We start from the raw sequence: 19,834 nt of genomic DNA, 5'->3' as shown, positions 1-19,834 counted from the left end.
AATGTGTCCAGATCGCAACCGTAAAGCAGTGACTACGTCTTTCCTGTTCAATAAGACTGTGTCAATCCAAGGCTGATTAGGTAGGAAAGGTTGTATGGTCCGATACCAGATACCCTTGTCCTTCGACCTTTTACCAAAATATTCTTTCCATTGACCCATACACTTATTCTTAACTATATGTAAACATTCGGAAAAATTAGGTTTAACATTAATTTCTACGCCATCACAGGCTCCAGTCCTAGCAACAGTATCTGCCATGTCATTGGCTACTAGATTAATGTGAGATGGAATCCACTGCAAAACAACGCATTTAGATCGTTCTCTCAGACTACAAATTTGTTTTAAAATTGTATATGCTACGGGAGTACTTCTAGCGTTAGATGTACATCGAGCAATATGTTGAAGGGCACATTTGGAGTCCGAAAAGATAACAAATTTGTCGTAGTCAAGGGATGATATGTATGATAAGGCTTCAGAAACTGCCAATAACTCAGCGTACATGATAGAAATATTACTACTAATCCTAAAACAAATTGAGTCCAACGATTCTGCATAAAAAAATGCAGCACCTATGTGTTGACCATCCTTGGAGCCGTCAGTATAAATTTTATAAAAGGTATTGTAATTATTGTTAATAAAATTCAAACAATGATTTTTTAAGAATGCTGTATTATAATTTCTTTTAGGTTTATTCATATTAACTATATCTGATTTTACTATATTTTTTAAAGGAATATTGCTCGGCCAAGTATCAAGAGAAAAGAATTCCAAAGAGTTACTTTTATGAATTTCTACATTTTTAAAGCATCGTAGACCTCTATTAACAAAGGCTTACGTTTCCTTTTCCATGTAATAATTAAATTTGAAGCCAAGAATTCGTCTAATACAGGTGGTGATTCTGTTTTGCGATTTTGAACCTAAAAACGTAGTCTCAATTAACTTGAAAACAATATCCTTACCTCGTTTGGAGCTCTGCGGCGCGTTGATACTCTCAAGATTGCTTAAACAAGTTGGTCAAGCAATGAGAATACCTGCAACTCAAATATATGCTTGGACAGATTCGTCCATTGTCCTGTCATGGTTGTTTGGAGATCCAAACAACTGGAAGGTATTTGTGGCAAACAGAGTTGTTGAAATTACAACTAATGTATCCTGCAGTCAGTGGCATCACGTCCAAACTCAAGATAATCCAGCTGATGTTGGTTCTAAGGGGATGTTAGTAGAAAATCTGAAAAGGTGTGAATTATGGTGGCATGGGCCAGACTGGTTACAACAATCAAAGATACAGTTCACTAAACCAAACATTATGCAAACAGAGATTGAAAGGAAAAATAATAAAATACAAAACTTAAAAATAACTTACAACAAAAATGAACAAGAGAAGAGTCTACTTAAACAATTTGAAGAATTTGATACACTATTAGAACTACTGAGAACAATCACATACTGCCGAAGATTCCTGAGACAAAAAACATTAAAGGACCGAATAGATAGCAAAATCACAACTGAAGAACTACACGTATCGATGCAAATCTGTATAAAAAGAACACAAGAAGAATTTACAGAAGATATAGAATCGTTAAAAACAAAAAAGAGAGTTAAGAAAACAAGCATAATAAAAGCACTAGATCCTTACCTTGACGAAGATGGAATCCTGAAGGTGGGCGGTCGGCTCAGGAACTCTGAACTGGCTAATGAAGTGAAGCACCCAATCATTTTGGATCATGCAAGCAGACTTACCTATTTAGTGGTCGCAAAAGCACATTTGGAGACGCTGCATGGAGGAGTGCAATTGATGCTCACTTACCTGCGATCGAAATACTGGATACTCCGCGCGAAGTCCCTAGTAAAGCAATGTGCCCATCGAACTAGATTAGTGCTATAGTCGTTAACATTTATTATTTTACTATTGTTATTTGTATAAATTCTTGCTGACCGCACCATATACCGATACTTTAATGATTGTTGTAGAAACAAACTTAAAACATGTGATTACCTATAAATTTTGTTGAATTTACTTATTTTGAAAGGACTTCAGTAGTCCTTTGGTGGGCGGCTTATGGTGATTCTGTTTTGCGATTTTGAACCTAAAAACGTAGTCTCAATTAACTTTACGATTAAGTTTAGTTGCCAATAAACATTTGCGAAGGAAGGACGTGTTTCTCTAACTGATCCGCCGGCACAAGCTAAACTGAACCTTACGACCTTACCAACAGGTATGAGAGAATTACTGGTCATCGACGTTGATTTTAATATGAATTTTCCTGCTAAAAAAAATCTTCGAAAACAAAGAGGTTGTATACACAAATCTGATTCCATTACATGAGAAGGTGTACTTCTAATGTATCCACCAATTATTCGTAAAGCTTTGTTTTGCATTCTATCTAATTTAACCAAATGAGCCACACTACAATCGCTATAAAGAAAGCAGGCATAATCTATTCGGCTTCTTATAAGTGATAAGTACAAACGCCTTAAATGTTTTGGATGCACGCCCCATCCAGGACCAGCTAAAATTTTGAATATATTAAGAAATTTCGAAATTCTGATACATAGTTCATTGACATGCTTTCCCCATCGCAGCGACCTATCCAACCATACTCCCAAATATTTTGTATGTTCTACCGCAGACAAAGATATACCCTTGACATTAATGTTTACTGGACTTCTATTAAAACCCTTTTTGAATACGCAAATTTTACTTTTTATAGACGAAATATTTAATCCTAAATTACCTAAAATAAAAACAAATGTATCAACTGCAGCTTGAAGTTTCCTCTCTGCCTCAATAATACTTTGCGTAGTAATGTACAAGACAAAGTCGTCGGCATATTGAGAGATATGAACATTATTGCTAATTTCTTCGCATATATTTCTCGTTGCAATATTAAAAAGTAGTGGGGTTAGTGGATCTCCTTGAGCTAAACCCTGGCTAGTCTTACGAGTAATTATTGTATTTTTAATCCTTAGTTTAAGAAATCTTTCGCTGAGAAAGTTCCACAAATACGGACAAAATTTTGTACCTACGCCCAAATTTTCTAAAATGAGCAATAACGAATAAATATCAATATTATTATACGCGTTATCAATATCCATAAAGCAGGCAACGGTCACAAAACTCTTACAAAAACCCTTTTGAATTCTAGATACAAGTATACTAAGGCTATCACTTGTAGAGTGCAATTTTCTAAATCCTACAGTGTCTGGAGATAGGAGATTATTATTTTCGACGAACCATTCCAATCTTTTATTAATAACTGAGTGAAAAATCCTACATAGACATGAAATCAACAAGATGGGTCGAAAATTAACTAGATCATCACTTTTTTTAGGAATAGGAACAATTGAAATATCACGCCACTGATGGGGTAGATGACCGGATACAAAAATTTTGTTATAGAGAACAAGTAAAATATTTTTAGCAATATCTGGTAATTGTTTGATCATAGAAAAAGAAATGTTATCATACCCTGGTGCGGTATCATTAGGTTTTATACAAGCTTCTAATTCATGTACTGAAATTTCCCGTTCCAAGTTGTGATTATACGAGGTGAAGTTAGGAAAATGTCGACAAACAAAATCAGGGCATAAGCTATATAGCATTTTATTGACGTTTTCTTCACTAATTATGGATCTTTGAATTTTATAGCCTTTAATCCATTTCATATGGTTCCACATTTCTGAAGTTGTTGATGAATAGTGAATAGATGAACAGAATTTGTGCCAAGCGTCACGTTGAGCAGCTCTAATAAGTTTCAAAGAATGTTTTATTTTATCATTTAAGAAAATTAAATTACTTGGGGAGGGATTACGACGAAATTTTTTTAACGCTAGTCGACGAATAGCCACGGCTTTTGATAGCTCAGGAGTCCAGTAGGGTTTGGGGATAAATTTATTGTCTGGCGCAAAACTAACTTTAATGTAAGGTATACATTTTTCTGCTGCCTTGTTAACGTAATAAATAAACATATCATAATCTTTTTGAATATCATCAGAGAAGTTGAAATCAGAAAAAAGAGACCCCAAATACGTTCGATAATCATCCCAATCAGCGCGTTTGAAATTACGTTTCTTTAACGGCTCCAAGTTACAACATACTGTAGTATTCATTTTAATGATGAGGTGGTCACTGCCCAGAGACTCATTTGAAACAAGCCAAGCAAAATCTATAGCAATATCTGATGTTATTAAGGTTATGTCCGGTGAAGACTTGCGTAAAATATTTTGATTCAATTGTAGTCGAGTAGGGCTACCATCATTAAGAAGAACAAGATTAGTATCAAGTAAAGCATCATGAATTTGCGTACCTCTAGCATCTGTTTTAACAGACCAGCTCGAATGGTGACCAATAAAATCACCCATTAATATTGATTTACCAGTAACTAAAGCGAATAAGTTCTCCCAAACTCTTTTTGTTGTTCGAATATCACAAGGGCAATAAACAGAATAAACGGTTTCAATTTGTGTACAATTAAATATTTTAACACCTATTATTTCTATACCACTATTAACAATTTGTACATTATGTATGTGAGCTTGGACAGATTTATGCGTAATGATTGCAACACCTCCGTAGGAACTATCTCTATCCTTTCTAAAAATATTGTAATTGTTAATTTTGACAATGGCATCAGTTTCGAACCACGTTTCACTCACTGCAGCGATATGGACCTTCTCTTGGATTAACAGATGTTCGAACAGCTTTAATTTTGGTCTAAGGCTTCTACAATTCCACTGAATAATGTTTAATCTGCTGAGCTTTTTGTCAATTTTATCCATTGCTTTGTATATAATTAAAAAGAGTTTTAACCAACGGAAAGTCTGAAAAGATGTTGACAACAGCTAAAGTAATCCACTCAATAATGATTTTAACAATATTTTTAAATTTATCCGACATGTTACTATTCTTTTCAAAAATCATACTTTTAAATTTATCAATTAGTTCATAGTGCAAACTTATGTTTTCCTTCGTAAAATTGTCCTCACTGTCCTTATTAATATAACTGTCATCTACTATACTATTATCAGAATCAGAAGACACTTCTTTATCCACATATATATTTTCAGCACTGGTAATAAGTTTTTTCTTTCTTTTCTTCTTTGACATTTTATTTTTCGTTCCAGAAATTTGAGGAATTTCCTGAACCATAGATTCTACTTCTAAACAAGTTATAGGAACTGCTGCTGTTGGAGCGTAAACAAGCTTTTTCATAGTCTTTACTTCGGAGCAGCTAGCGTTAGGCAAAATTGGAGACGGAGGGACATACAAGGTTATCGCTTTCGATTATGAACAATTAAGTTCTGCCATTATCTCTCGAATTCGTTTTTCTTTTTTAAATATAGGACAAACTTTATCCAGAGGCATATGATTGCCCTTACAGTTAATGCATATAAAATCATTATTCTCGCAATTTGGATGGTTACTAGTACATTTCGGACAAATTATTTTATTGGATGGAGACATTTTTGCTGTGTGTCCAAACCTCCAGGATCGAGAACATTGAGTAACTGGGAATATATATTGTTCTACTTTCACTCTCAGACCTAAAATATATACATATTCTGGTATATTCGACCCTTTAAACGTTAATTTAATTGTTTCGCTATGCACCCAACCATCATCTGTGCGACGTTTGAGACGTTGTACGGCTACGACTTCAATATCACACCTAAACTATTGATTAATTCTTCTTCTGATAACTCTTTGTCTATATTTTTAATAATTCCATATGACATACCTATTTCCCATGATTTTTGACACCGCCATCCCAAATCTTTAAATACTTGACAAGCTAAAAAATTTTCTGCACTAGATTCTTCATCAAATGTTATTCTAATTTTATACGGGTTTATATATTTTACTTTACTAATATTCGTGATTTGGTTTTCTCGCAACATTTTCGCTAAAGCAAATTGTTTAGGTAACAATTCCTTACTAGTAATTCCGATTTGAATTAAATTTTCTTCTAAACTCTTATCGAAAACCCTTACTTTTTTCTTAACATGTTTAGTAACTTCGTGCCACTCTTCTGTGTTTTCTTCTATATCGTGTAACATTCGTTTTCTATTCGACTCTATCATTTCCATATCTTGAATTAAATGTGTTTGTTCCTCATAAGTTTTTTCTAAGCAATCGTTGTTAGTATCGTTCTCGATTAAATGTATTGTAAAATCTTCTTTATTCAAAATTAGATCTTTAGCCATTGTCAATAAGGATCATATCGAATTGTTAAGCTTAATGAGTAAGTTATACGCAGCGATAATGCAGTTCGGGGAATCGACCGACGTAGTTTGTAAACAACAAAAAAATTGTTTGTTTAGATGCGAGTTACGTTAGCTACAGTCGAAAGGTCGAAAAAAAACCAAAAACTAATTTAAACTTATTTAATTAAAAGAAATTACAATAAAACTTATTTCCTAATTAGCATGTCTAACCTACTCGATGTATAAAACATTAAATTAAAAAAAATATATTTTTTTAATTTAATAACATAATTTTGAACGATATTTAAAAAAAATTGTACCTCTATACAATTTTATTATTTTTTTAAATATCATTCATAACAGATGAGATTCATACTAATTGAAATTGTTTTAACTAATTTATTATTAAGATATACACAAAAAGCTGATTATTTTGAAAATAAAAAAAAAAAAAATATACTGAATAACATTCTAATAAAGAGAATAAAATTATGTTGATATTTGAAAATAGAATGAGTATTGTGAGCACAACACGTATGTAAGATGAACGTCACGTACTCTCTAGTCGCAGGTTCCATCTATTACATACGTGAGAATATTTGTATAAACTTACTTTTAGAAATCAGTTATCTGCTAATATAAATAATAGGGTTGTGTCGCTTATGTCATTTACGTTTTTTTTATAAATATTACGTGATTAAATTGATAGTTTTTATTGTAACTGTTGTGTTACTATTATTCTTGGCCTAGATTTCTTTGAAAAGAAAATGATTGCATTACGATAACGATAAAAGTCTATTCTGTTCTTCGTAAATATAAAATATATAAAAATAATATTGATTGAAATATCAATAATGTATACAGAAATGATTGCCTTTGCTGTGTAATCGAAAATAAACAGATAATTTATATCGATATCCGCAAATCCCAATCATGCGGTTTCGGTAAGCGGTGTGCGAGGTGCGAGTCTGTGTGGGTAAGGTTTAGAATAACTTTGTGCAATAACGCCTTGAGGTCGGTGATTAGACAGTGTCGATTATTGTTATGTATATTGTACACAATGAAAACCAGCTTGTTTGCGTGTAAGCAATGTTGTAACCCTTTGTGTTCAGCTCGGAGGCGTTACGCTTTCATCTTAGAAATATAATAATAATTAATTTTAAAAGTACATAAGTACGTACTACAATGTACGTATTTATTTGGTACTATTAATAAATTACATATTAAAAGTCGAAAGAATTTAGTATTAAAGGCAAGCTTGTCGTTGAAGTTGTGTTGAAGATATTTATTCCAGCTCACTATGCAAGTATAAAAAGAGAGAGATAAATAAATATGTATTTAGTTTAAAACCTAAACGTTAAAATATCTCTATATTCTGTATATATAAAATGAGTAATTGGAATGAATGAATAATAATTAAATTATAAAATCACATTTGCAATGTTACACTTAGTTTGGTTCTCACGATGAAGGAATCGCTGCATCGTCAGTCCTCTTGATGTGTGTGTACATAACTTGCGCGCCTAGCACATGTCGTACCCGGACCGATTGATCTCTCGTATGAACATAATTAATTGTTAGATTACAAGTTCATTGACAAAATTAATTATAAATTTATAGAATTAAAATAAAATATAAAATTTGTGAGTGCTACATATTGATAGATTTCATTTAACATAAATAAAATAAATCTATAATGTGCCTAATAATAGATATAATATTTTTTTAAATAATCATTTTCATTTTAAATAGTTAAGATACATCATTTTGAATAAAAAATTATATATTTTCCGAATTAGAAAAAAAAAATTTTTGTATGGACCCCCTTTGGGTAAAAGCCTCCTCCAAGCTCCTCCTCCAAGCTATACCACTTATTTCTATTTTTGGCTGTATATTTGACTCGGAAAACAGTTGTATTGGGGGTTTATCTATGCAGCGGTATACCTCCTCTGTTTGCTTTGATAATTCTGGCTGACTGTATAGTTCAGCATAAAAGTCAGTAGCTATATTTATGATTTCTATACGGGATTTGTGTTTATTAGCTAATTACGTCGTTCGCAGCCCAAGGACTTAAAAAAAAAACCGGAAGTACTTTAAAAGTGAATTTATTTTAATTCACAAACTTTACAAATATTAATACTAATTTAATTAGACTACTTCATGTGTTGAGGCTGTAACACAGAATGCCCTCAGAACCAATTATTATAAAATAATACTTTTTTTAATTCTAAGAGACACAGAAATTATAAAGAAAAATCGGTGTGGTCCGTTGTTGGGCGGCGTGATGTTGCGCAAGGGTTGCTGGTACCGGCCGTCGTCGATGGTTTCGGCGAACGCGATGTCCTAATGTACCTCCATAGGGTGGTCGCATACATAACACCTCCCCCCGTAGATCAGCGACTATTTGAAAGCGTTGAGTGCAAATGTCGCTGGCAACGATGTCTCGTTTCTGGCTTGCACAGGCTCTTCAGCAGGGTTGTTATGGGTCCCGTTATCTTTTTTAACCGATTCATTCCTTGTTACATGGTGAATGTACCGCCTAGTGAGTATGGCAATACTAAGTACCAATGCGCTGAACAAAAGTATGTAAAAGATTTATATCATACAACTATTCCATAGTCGTATGATATAAATCTTCCATGGAGATGATCTGGTTTTGTAGGTTGCTCATTCAGGACCCTGTCTTCAATGCTGCGTAGCCCCGGTATATTTATATTTTTCAGTTTCATGTGAGGGATTGTAATGTTCTTTGTAGTTGTATAATGTTCTGGAATTTCGATTATTTTCAGCGGCTGTCCTTTGAGTTTATTTTGAAAGTTAGCGATGGTGAATTCGTCAGTGTGTAGTGAACACGTCTGCGGAATCATGGCTAGATAACTTCCAAATGGGGAGCATGTCGGTCACCTCCACGTGGTGCTCCCTGGAAACGTGTGGGCAGCACACACACAAGATCAACGACTTGGCGTGTGGACGTGTCGAGTAAACCGCGCATACGTATTACGCACATTGTTAAAAAAAAAAAAACAACATTATGGTGCAGTGTAAAAAATGTAAACTATTTTTATCTACATCTAAAGATGACATTGTGTAATGCAAGGGAACATGTGAAAGTGTCTTCCTTAAAAAATGTGTTAAAGGCTTCAAGCAATTTTTGTAAACAGAAATATGTGAGGAGTGTCAAAAATCTTACAATAAAGAGCAAATACTGTCGCCGATCATCGGTACAGATTCTACAAAAATGTCAGTAGAAACGCTTCTAGTAGAAATAAATAAAAAGTTAGAAGTGATTTTTAAACTCGAAAAGAAACTAGATGAACTCGTGGAAACGGTGGATTTCTATTCAGAGTTATATCAAGAAATGACAGAATTTAAGAAGACCGCGGAAAACAAAATAAAGGCCTTAGAACAAAGAAATGTATATATTGAGAAGTATAATGTGGCGCTAGAAGAACGAATTATGAGTTTAGAGAAGAAGGAAAAAGAAAAAAATATTGAAATTACATGTCTTCAGAAGAATGGTGATACGGAAAATATTAAAGAAGTTATCGAAAAATTTGCCCGAAAATTAAATTTAAATCTAGAAGACGTTGAAAACGTGGAGAGGGTAGGTTCACAAAAAATTGGAGAAGAACGGCCCCGCCCGATCGTAGTGAAGCTGCGATCGAAAGAAGCACGGGACCAATGGTTACAAAAGCGGAAAATTCGTATAACCAACGGCGACATATATGGTACTGCAAATAAAGTCCCTATATACATAAATGAAGACCTGACTAAAGCGACTAGAATACTATTTTGGAAAACCAGAAACCAGCTAAAACAATTATATAAGTTCATTTGGGTACAAAACTCCAATATTTTAGTTTAATTAGCGAAAATGAAAAGATCATTCGAATTAGAAACGAAGGTGACATAAAAATATTATGCGAAAATAACAAGCAGAAATAATCATAATATAATAAGTACCGCAATGGACATGACCACACAACGCGATTTTTTAATATTGCCCATAATTCGATGCCTTGGATAGTTTAGATCTATATGATATTAAATACACTAGATATCAAGATGCAAACGACTGGACACGAGATATTACAGCTAATTATATAAATATTATACATTTAAATATTCGCTCACTGCGGAAACAATTTAACCAATTGCTGGTTTTACTTCACGATTGCATAGTAAAAAGAACATTAAATATAATAGTGTTAACAGAGGTAAATATAAAAAAAGAAGAAGTATCCTTATATATGATTCCGGGATATTTGGTATTTCCTTATACTAGAGAAACGAGGAGAGGTGGTGGAATATTAGTTTACGTAAGAGATGATTTACAATACACTACGGAAATACCACGACTACAATATAAGTCAGCAGAAATAATTCATGGAAAATTGAGAAACGGAAAAAATAATATGCATATTTTAGCTATATATAGACCACCACACATTAATAAACAAAATTTCATTACAGAAATAGACACTGTAAAATACTTAAAATATAACTTTTACCTCCAATTCGATAGTATAATTACCAGACAATTAAGATTCGTCCAACCGTTCTCTACGACTGTTGGCAGTTGACTGACACTTCACAACCTCTGCTCACTATTTATAAACTACCCTATACACTACATCCCTTCTTTATTTTAATTTAGCTTAAATATTTTAAATTAGAGTAACTTTTAAATTTAACATATTTTATTAAATATTCAATTATAATTATGCTGATTTATAATCATAAAATCTCAATCTGATAATCAATCTTCATCATCACTTGCAAGGTCTTTATTATTTTCATTAACAATACTCCATTCGCCGTTTTCTACTCTCTTGAGATGGATTACATTCCTTCGATATTCTTTTCCAGTTGTATCATTCCTTATTCTTATATCTCCACCATTAACATCCATTACAGTGTGTTTATCCGGGTTAAAGTTTGAAGACAATTTGTTATCCTTAATCATGTTCCTAACGTAAACCTTTTCTCCTATTCCTAAGTTGCAGTCCACCGCTTTCCTCTTCCGATCCATGTATTCTCTTCCTTTTTCTTTTTTTTCTTTATCTCTGTCTCTAATATCCGAATCCGTTGTTTTGTGTTCCACGTCCCCGACTGTTGGTATTTTATCTCGGAACTGCCGTCGAAAGAAAAGTTCGGCGGGGGTCTTGCCAGTTGTGGTATGAGGGGTACTATTGTACATGATTAAATATTCAAGAAGTTCTTCTTTCCAGTTTTTCTTTTCCAGTTGACAGATTCTTAATCGTTTAAGCACATCTCTATTCTGGCGCTCAACCTCACCGTTCATTTGCGGCCAGTATGGAATGTTATTATACATTATAATTCTGTAGGGACGTATGTACGTCACATTTTATTATAAATTATATTGTGAACTTGTAACTTCAGTCAGTCATCTTTAGACGCTCGGACTAATAACGCGATAATAGCCTGCGATATATAAAATGTATTTTTATAATTAGTCGCCAACGAAATAAATCCCTGAAGTACGTCGTTCGTTTTATTACTAGGACTTCTGACTCAATAAATGTGGATACGAAATATATTATATATCATATATATAAACGCCCACAAAAATTCCACATTCTTTGCAGAACCCTTTAAAGATATCGCTTGTAAATTGATTGCCATTATCGCATGTCAATATTGCAGGGTATCCTACACGAGAAAATATTTCTTTGAGGTTTTTTATTGTTTCCAATGCCGTGATGTTTCTCATAATTTTTATTTCTTTATAGCGACTATAGTAGTCGACAATAATAAGCAAATAGTCGTTCGATGGTAGGGGTCCTAAAAAGTCAACCGCGACGTCGATCCAAGGTTCGTCCGGAAGATTTCGTCTCTTAATAGGATGTGGTGGATTAGGTGCTGAGACAAGCGTGCATCCTCTACAAGCTTTGACTCGATTCTCAGCATCTTTATCTATTTTTGGCCACCATACCTTAGTTCGGAGACGAGTTTTCATGGCGACTATTCCAGGATGTCCTTGATGAGCTGCTTCAAGGACCCTTTGTCGTAGCTTCTTAGGGATAATAAGTTTTCTCCCACGGAGAGCTAAGGGGTTTTCCAATAGGAACGCTTGAACTTTGACAGCTGATTGCGGCCATGTTATTTGAGTGACAGCTGTCAAATGCAGTGTGTTATATTCATTCCGTCCTCCCAAACCACCATGGCAGGTTACAGTGTCGAGCAGCACGTGCAAATCATAAAATTGTTTTATGAAAATGGGTCTTCAGTTCGAACAACGTTCCGCGCACTTCGCCCGTTTTACGGTCGCGATGATCGTCCTGCCGAGTCGACTATCCGTCGATTGGTGGACAAATTCGAGTCAACCGGGTCAGTTAACAATCAGCCGGTTCCCGTGCGTCAACGTAACGCGAGATCTGCCGAGAATATCGCCGCTGTGCGCGACAGTGTCCTCGAAAACCCGCGGCAGTCAATTCCGCGTCGCGCACAGGAACTCGGCCTTTCGCAGACGACAACTTGGCGAATTTTGCGTTGTGACTTGAGCCTGCACCCGTACAAGATCCAGCTGACCCAAGAGCTCAAGGTTAATGACCATAGACAGCGCCGTGTGTTCGCTGACTGGGCATTAGAGCAGTTGGAAGTTGACGCCGATTTTGGCAAAAAAATCATCTTCAGCGACGAGGCGCATTTTTGGATGAATGGCTATGTCAACAAGCAAAATTGCCGTATTTGGGATGAGACCAATCCACACGAGGTTCACCAAGTGGCAATGCACCCGCAGAAAGTGACTGTTTGGTGCGGATTTTGGGCCGGAGGCGTGATTGGTCCGTATTTTTTCGAAAACGATAATGGTGTGGCCGTCACCGTCAATGGTGAGCGATACCGGTCGATGATAACCAACTTCTTTTGGCCTGAAATCGAGAATATGGATCTGGACAACATGTGGTTTCAACAGGACGGCGCTACGTGCCACACAGCACACGCTACGATGGAAGTTCTGCACGAGCAATTTCTGGACATGGGCATCTCGCGCGGAGGCGACGTGAACTGGCCACCGAGATCGTGCGATTTGACCCCGCTGGCCTTTTTCTTGTGGGGTTTTCTTAAGTCGCAGGTCTATGCCAACAAGCCGCAAACCACCGATGCCCTCAAAGTCAACATACGCCACGCCATCGATCAAATACAGCCCGATTTGTGCGCCAGAGTCATCGAAAATTGGACCTTTCGTGTGCGCGCCACCAACCGAAGCCGTGGCGGTCATTTGAATGATGTCATATTCCATACATAATGGGGTCGATAGACCTTCCAAATAAAAAAAAAATTTCGCAAATATCTCTCCTACATGTATTTTTTTTTGCATTTCAAAGATCAAGCGCCCTTAATGGAAAACCCTTTATATCTCCTTGAAAACAGATTTCTGTCTGAAAAGCTTTATAACCGTTCGTAGATTCGTCCCAGATGTTTTCATAAATTCCTTTTTTTAATTTTACTATTTCTTCATCATTTGCAGTTTCCGTCTCGATTTCATGCAGTGATACTGCAACTGTTCTACTATATTCCACAATAGAATTAATATAATTCTCAGTGTCGAATGGTTTGGGAGTTTTAGATTGGCAAAGACGGGAGATAGGGTCAGCTATATTTTTCTTACCCGGCGCATAAATTACCTTATATTTGTAAGCCTGCAGTCGAAGAACCCAGCGTTCGATGCGAGCACAAGGTTTAGATTTAGGTCCAAAAATAGCCTCTAGGGGTTTATGATCACTAATAAGTTCAAATTCTTTGCCAAATAAATATATTTTAAAATGTTCTACTGCCCATACAAGAGCTAAAGCTTCCTTCTCAGTCTGGCAGTATCTTTTCTCACAGTCTGTAAGGCTCTCGTTTCCAAATGCTATTACTCGTGGACCATTATGATCGATTTGTATCAGAACCGCCCCTAGTCCAAATGGAGATGCATCAGCAATTATCTGTGTCCTATTCACTGGGTTATAATACCCCAGAGTTTGTAAATTTAACAATCGTTTCTTCAGACTTTCAAACGCCTTGTCCTGAGCAGATGTCCAATATTTTTGAATATTTGCCGATTTATTAAACTTCAACCGTGTTAGCTGTCGTAGTGGTTCCGTGAGCGATGCCAGGTTAGGTATCCACTTCCCAACGTAATTGATCAAGCCGAGGAAGCTTTGTATTTCTTCAATACTAGTGGGTTTTCTTGATGATTGAACAGCATCAATATATTTTTTTAGGGGTTTTATTCCTTCCTCAGAGAGCTCGTGCCCAAGAAATTCAATTCTTTTCGTTTTATAAAAACATTTTTCTTCGTTAAGAAGTACATTATTATCCTTCAGTACCTGCAGTGTTTGATTAAGACGTTTGTCATGTTCTTTTTCATCAGACCCATAAATTATAATGTCATTTTACTTGGTGGTAGGGCTTTGTGCAAGCCCGTCTGGGTAGGTACCACCCACTCATCAGATATTCTACCGCCAAATAACAGTATTGTTGTGTTCCGGTTAGAAGGGTGAGTGAGCCAGTGTAATCACAGGCACAAGGGACATAACATCTTAGTTCCCAGTGTTCGTGGCGCATAGGTGATGTAAGGAATGGTTAATATTTCTTACAGCGCCTTTGTCTATGGGCGGTGGTGACCATCAGGTGGCCCATATGCTCATCCGCCAATCAATGCCATAAAAAAAAAAAAAACAATGAAATTTGAAGTACCTTCACACCCCAACAACATTTTTTCTAGTACCTTCTGAAACATTTCAGGTGCGCAAGAAATTCCAAACATGAGTCTTTTATATCGATACAGGCCTTTACTAGTGCTGAAGGTTGTAATGTATCTGCTATCTTTGTCAATTTCCAACTGGTGGAATGCATTTTTAATATCAAGTCGGGAGAAATATTTAGCTTGTCGAAAATTTGGTAACAATTCGTCCATCGTTGGAAGAGGGTGATTCTCTCTTATGATGGCTTCATTGGCTCTTCTCATGTCGATACAAATCCTTACTTCACCGTTTTCTTTGAGAACTGGCACCATTGGAGACACCCATGGTGATGGTCCAGTGACTTCTTCAATAATGTCAGCTTCTTTAAGTTCTGCTAATTTCATATTTACTTTTTCTTCCAAAGGTATTGGAACTCTTCTGTAAGGCTGGATGACGGGTTTTATTTGTTTATTTACAGGTATATGAATAGTCACGTCTTTGAATTTAGGAAAAGCACTGATGTTATTTATCGTTTTACCAATTCTGAGAACATTCTCAATGGCCGTTTTCTTCCCAAGAAGGTTCCGTGTTCCGTTTTGAATGACATAGAATGTAGTATTTGTACCAATTCCACCATTTATCATTATTTTTGCGTCAAATGCGCCAAGTACTTTTAGTGGCTTTTGATTCCCATACGGTAACAGTATCTTTTCAGGATTCTTGATCTGGTTCGTAACTTTAACTTTCTTGCTCTTTAAGAATTCCTATGTTTTGTCCGAAATGATGTTGCATCTACTACCTGAATCGATTAGCATTTCTATATCAACATCACCGACTTTGCAATTAATGACTGAATCATCATCCAAATGAAAAACATAGTCTAATTCTTCGGAATCTTTTTGAGATTTATTATATTTTGATCTCTTTGTCCTATTAAATTTGTTGTCTTTCATTAACTCTGATCTTCTTTTTTGTGGTTTTGTTTTGCATTGATCCTTGAAATGTCCAATAATACCGCATTTCAAACATTTTTTATCTTTAGCTGGACATCCACTGTCATAAGACAAATGTTTGCTACTACCACATCTATAGCAAGTCTTTCCAAAACCCTGTCTTATCGGGAATTGCTTGGTATATACTTTGTTTACATCCAGTTTATTGGATTCGACCACTTTACTTAGACCAGGTTTTTCAAACTGTTCAAGTTCCCTATTGACAGTTTCAAGGGTAGTAGCAATATTAATGACTTGTTGAAGGGATATACTGTCACCTTCCGCCAAGATTTTCTTCCTTAATTCTGCTCTACGGCCTTTTTCGATAATTTGGTCTATCAAGTGCTCTTCCTTAGCCGTAAATTTACATTTGTTAGCTTGATTCCGCAGCCTTATTAGAAAAGTTTCAAACCTTTCCCCCTCTTCTTGCTTCATAAGTCTAAAAATGTACCGTTCGTAGTATCTACTTTGTTTAGGCGAAAAGTACTCATTTAACTTCTCTATTGCGATATTATAAACATCATAGCCCTCTTCTTCTTCGACATGAGCGCCTGGCAAGTTATAATAAATTTCTTGTAGGGTGAGTCCACCAATATGTAGAAGAGTAGCTCTTTTCCTTTTGCTGGCATCAATATTCGCCGCTAAAAAATATACTTCTAAAGCTCTTCTCTATTTTTTATTCAAAACCATGTTGTGTGTTAACGGGCTCCAGAGTGCAATACCTACGACAGCTACAACGCGCGAGGCGATCGTGGACGGCCGAGTGACGTCGTCGAACATTGACCATGTGTGCGTGAGAGCTGGCCGCGCCCGGCCGCTGGATGCGCGCGCGCATCTGCTAATGTGCACCCTATCGGATCACTATATAGTTGGAATTAGCTTGACTGCGGCGGGTAATGTAAATGTGAATAATAGTTGTTATAGTAAAACTGTTTTAAACGAAAAGACGATAAGTGTTAGTTTAAAAACAATTAACTGGGCGGAATTATTAGAAATAAGTTGTCCTCTGTTGTTGTATGAAAAACTGTATTGCATTTTTGCTAGTATTTGTAGTAAAGTGGGTAATTCGATATAACTTGTCAAAGATATATTTAATAGATATTTTGTGTAGTTACGATGTCACTAAAAATATAGCGGTAGTCAAGAAGCACGTCTATTTATTTCTCCCTATTTGACGATAGTTTAGTGGCGACGAGGTTGGGATATTAAAAAAAAAAAAAGTGAAAATGGCGTGCGGAAAATTAAACGAGTTTGACATTAATTCCGGTAACTGGACATTATACGTGGAAAGGTTAGAAATGTATTTAAAAGTGAACAAAGTGGAAAAGGACTTATGGCTGCCTACTTTAATTACCGCGATCGGTGACCAAGCATATGAATTGCTTAGAAGTTTGGCGAGTCCGTTAAAACCAGCGCAATTAACGTATGATGCGGCGGTTGCATTATTACATAATCATTTGCAACCTCGGCCGTCCGTAATGGCGGAACGTTATCGCTTCCGACAAAGAAGACAAAGGAACGTTGAATCTGTGGCGCAGTACGTAACAGAATTGAAAAAAATTGTCAAAATATTGTGAATTTACAAATAATCTAGAAGAAAATTTGCGTGATCAATTAGTGTGTGGATTACGGAGTGACGTCACATGGCAGAGGTTATTCGCTGAGGATAATTTAAATTATAACGGCGCGTTGAAGTTAGCATGTGCCCTAGAAGCAGCTGAACGGGATGCTGCGGTGGTGGAGGGCTCGAAGGTAGCCTCTGTAGAAGGGGTTCACGTGATGATGGGCCATGGATCAAGGGAGCCTGAAACAAGGCAAAGTGGGCCGAAGCAGCAGGGACCTAGGAACCCTGTCCCAAGTGAGTGGACACGGGGGGTGGACAAAAACTGTTCGACATGCGGGAAGGCAGGCCATAATAACAAGGTTTGCCGCTATAAAGGTTTTACATGTCGGAGATGTAAAAAAAAAGGACATCTGCAACGGGTTTGTCCGAGGTCTGGAAGCCCTAGAAGAGGAAAGAAAGTCAATCATGTGGCTGCTTCTGATCGATCGGCCGGTGATAGCAGTTTGGAAGACATGGAAGAGGAGTTGCATCAACTCAGCCTAAATAGTTATAAGCCGGTAAGCTTACAAATATGTATAGATAATATTTTATTAAAAATGGAAATAGATACAGGGTCTGCAGTGTCATGCATTAGCAAGAAAACGTATGATAAATATTTTAAGCATATAGTAATAGAAAAAAAAAACTTAACCTTTAAATTTTATGATGGTAGCTCGATACAGCCGTTAGGGACAATTAGACCTAATGTTTGTTATAATAATATATGTAAAAAATTAGATTTATTTGTTATTGAAGGGGGAACTACGTCGTTATTGGGGAGACAATGGCTGTCCGAGCTAGGAATACAAATTCCCTTTTTTCATAAAAATATTAATTGTGTGCAAAAATGTAGTAATTTGTCGAATTACGATTTAAAAACTTTAATTAACAGATATGATCAACTGTTCAGTGGCGGGCTGGGGTGCTTCACGGGCGGCGAGGCTCAGTTGCGAGTGCGGGATGGAGCGACCCCAGTGTTCTGTCGCGCGAGGCCGTTACCTTACGCGCTGAAGGGTCAAGTGGAGGCGGAATTAGATAAAATGCTGCGAGACTGCATAATTGAACCGGTGAACAGTTCGGACTGGGCAACTCCGTTAGTACCGGTACGTAAAAGTGATGGAGGATTACGTTTATGCGCGGATTATAAAATTACAATTAATCCCGTCTTAATGATCGATAGGTATCCTTTACCGAAAATTGAGGACTTATTAGTTAGTTTGAATGGAGCTCAATTGTTTTCGAAAATCGACTTATCGCAAGCCTACAACCAAATCGAATTAGATAGTTCTAAGGACTTGACAGTTATTAATACACAAAGGGGGTTATTTAAGTATAATAGGTTGGTATTTGGGCTGTCATCTAGTCCGGGGATTTTTCAACGTATTATAAGGTTGAGATTGGAGATCGAAATAAAACATGTTGGATGCTCAAATGATACTGACTGACTGTGTATTTGTTGTTCTAATTTATACGTTACATACATGCTTGAACATAACACACTACACCTCCCATCGAGGAGAAAAAAAAATAGTACGAATAGTACACTTTTTTTTTTTTTTTACATATATAAATGGTTAACATATATGTATGTAAATATTAATTTGTTCACATTACAATTACGTATGTTATATATACGTATAATTAATGCAGGTTTACGATTACAATTGCATTTGTACGGTGTTCCACACAACTTTCAATGATATAAAAAATAATATTATTGATAAAATTGTTTATTGATTAAATAAAATATGATAATAAATGCTAATGAGTCCACACACCTGCGAGACTATATGTGAACTAACTAATTGCTTAAGATAGTAATTAATATAAATAGTTTTGTTGCTGAGTTGACGCGAATGTACGGTCATTCACCGTACATGCTCCGGGACAGGAGATGAAGGGATGATGCGGAACAGGGTTAACAATAGTTAAGGATAAAAAAATGAACTACTAACTATATGCTACAAAACGCTTAGATAAAGTCTTAAATATCATAATGCTAATTAAAATGTTAAAATATTGTTAAAATAATACAAAAATTTAGTTACTTATGATGACAAAAATATGAGTTACTAAAAATTTCACACAGCACATTATTTTGTAAAATGATTGATAAAACTAGGAGACGTCGCCTTATGGGCAATCTGGGCATATCTTAGATCGCTCATTTCAACATGATCATTGGTAGAGTTGCCCGATGTCGCTGAGGAGCGCACGCGATCTGCGGCGCGCGGGACCTGCGATGGCGGCGGTGACGATGTGTGTATTGACTGCATTGCTCGCAGAGGTGTTCCTGTCGCGTTCTTCGGCGCGGACGCTGCTTCTGCTGATAGACTGACAGT

The 19,834-nt window shown here is 36.1% G+C and overlaps 1 protein-coding gene and 1 pseudogene across 1 annotated transcript; one reads left to right on the top strand and one right to left on the bottom strand.

Annotated features, from left to right (window-relative positions):
• The first annotated feature begins 1,021 nt into the window (after positions 1–1,021).
• Positions 1,022–1,885, top strand: LOC113403653 (uncharacterized). The gene has a single exon (XM_026644239.1). It carries the CDS (start codon positions 1,022–1,024, stop codon positions 1,883–1,885), a length of 864 nt encoding a protein of 287 aa, XP_026500024.1.
• A 4,210-nt stretch (positions 1,886–6,095) lies between these two features.
• Positions 6,096–19,834, bottom strand: part of LOC113403232 (FH1/FH2 domain-containing protein 3-like) — a 195,534-nt pseudogene continuing 181,795 nt past the window's right edge.

The sequence above is a fragment of the Vanessa tameamea genome, chromosome W, assembly GCF_037043105.1.
Source record: "Vanessa tameamea isolate UH-Manoa-2023 chromosome W, ilVanTame1 primary haplotype, whole genome shotgun sequence".
In the NCBI taxonomy this organism is placed as follows: Eukaryota; Metazoa; Arthropoda; class Insecta; order Lepidoptera; family Nymphalidae; genus Vanessa; species Vanessa tameamea.
This window is presented reverse-complemented; position numbering and strand designations above follow the sequence as displayed.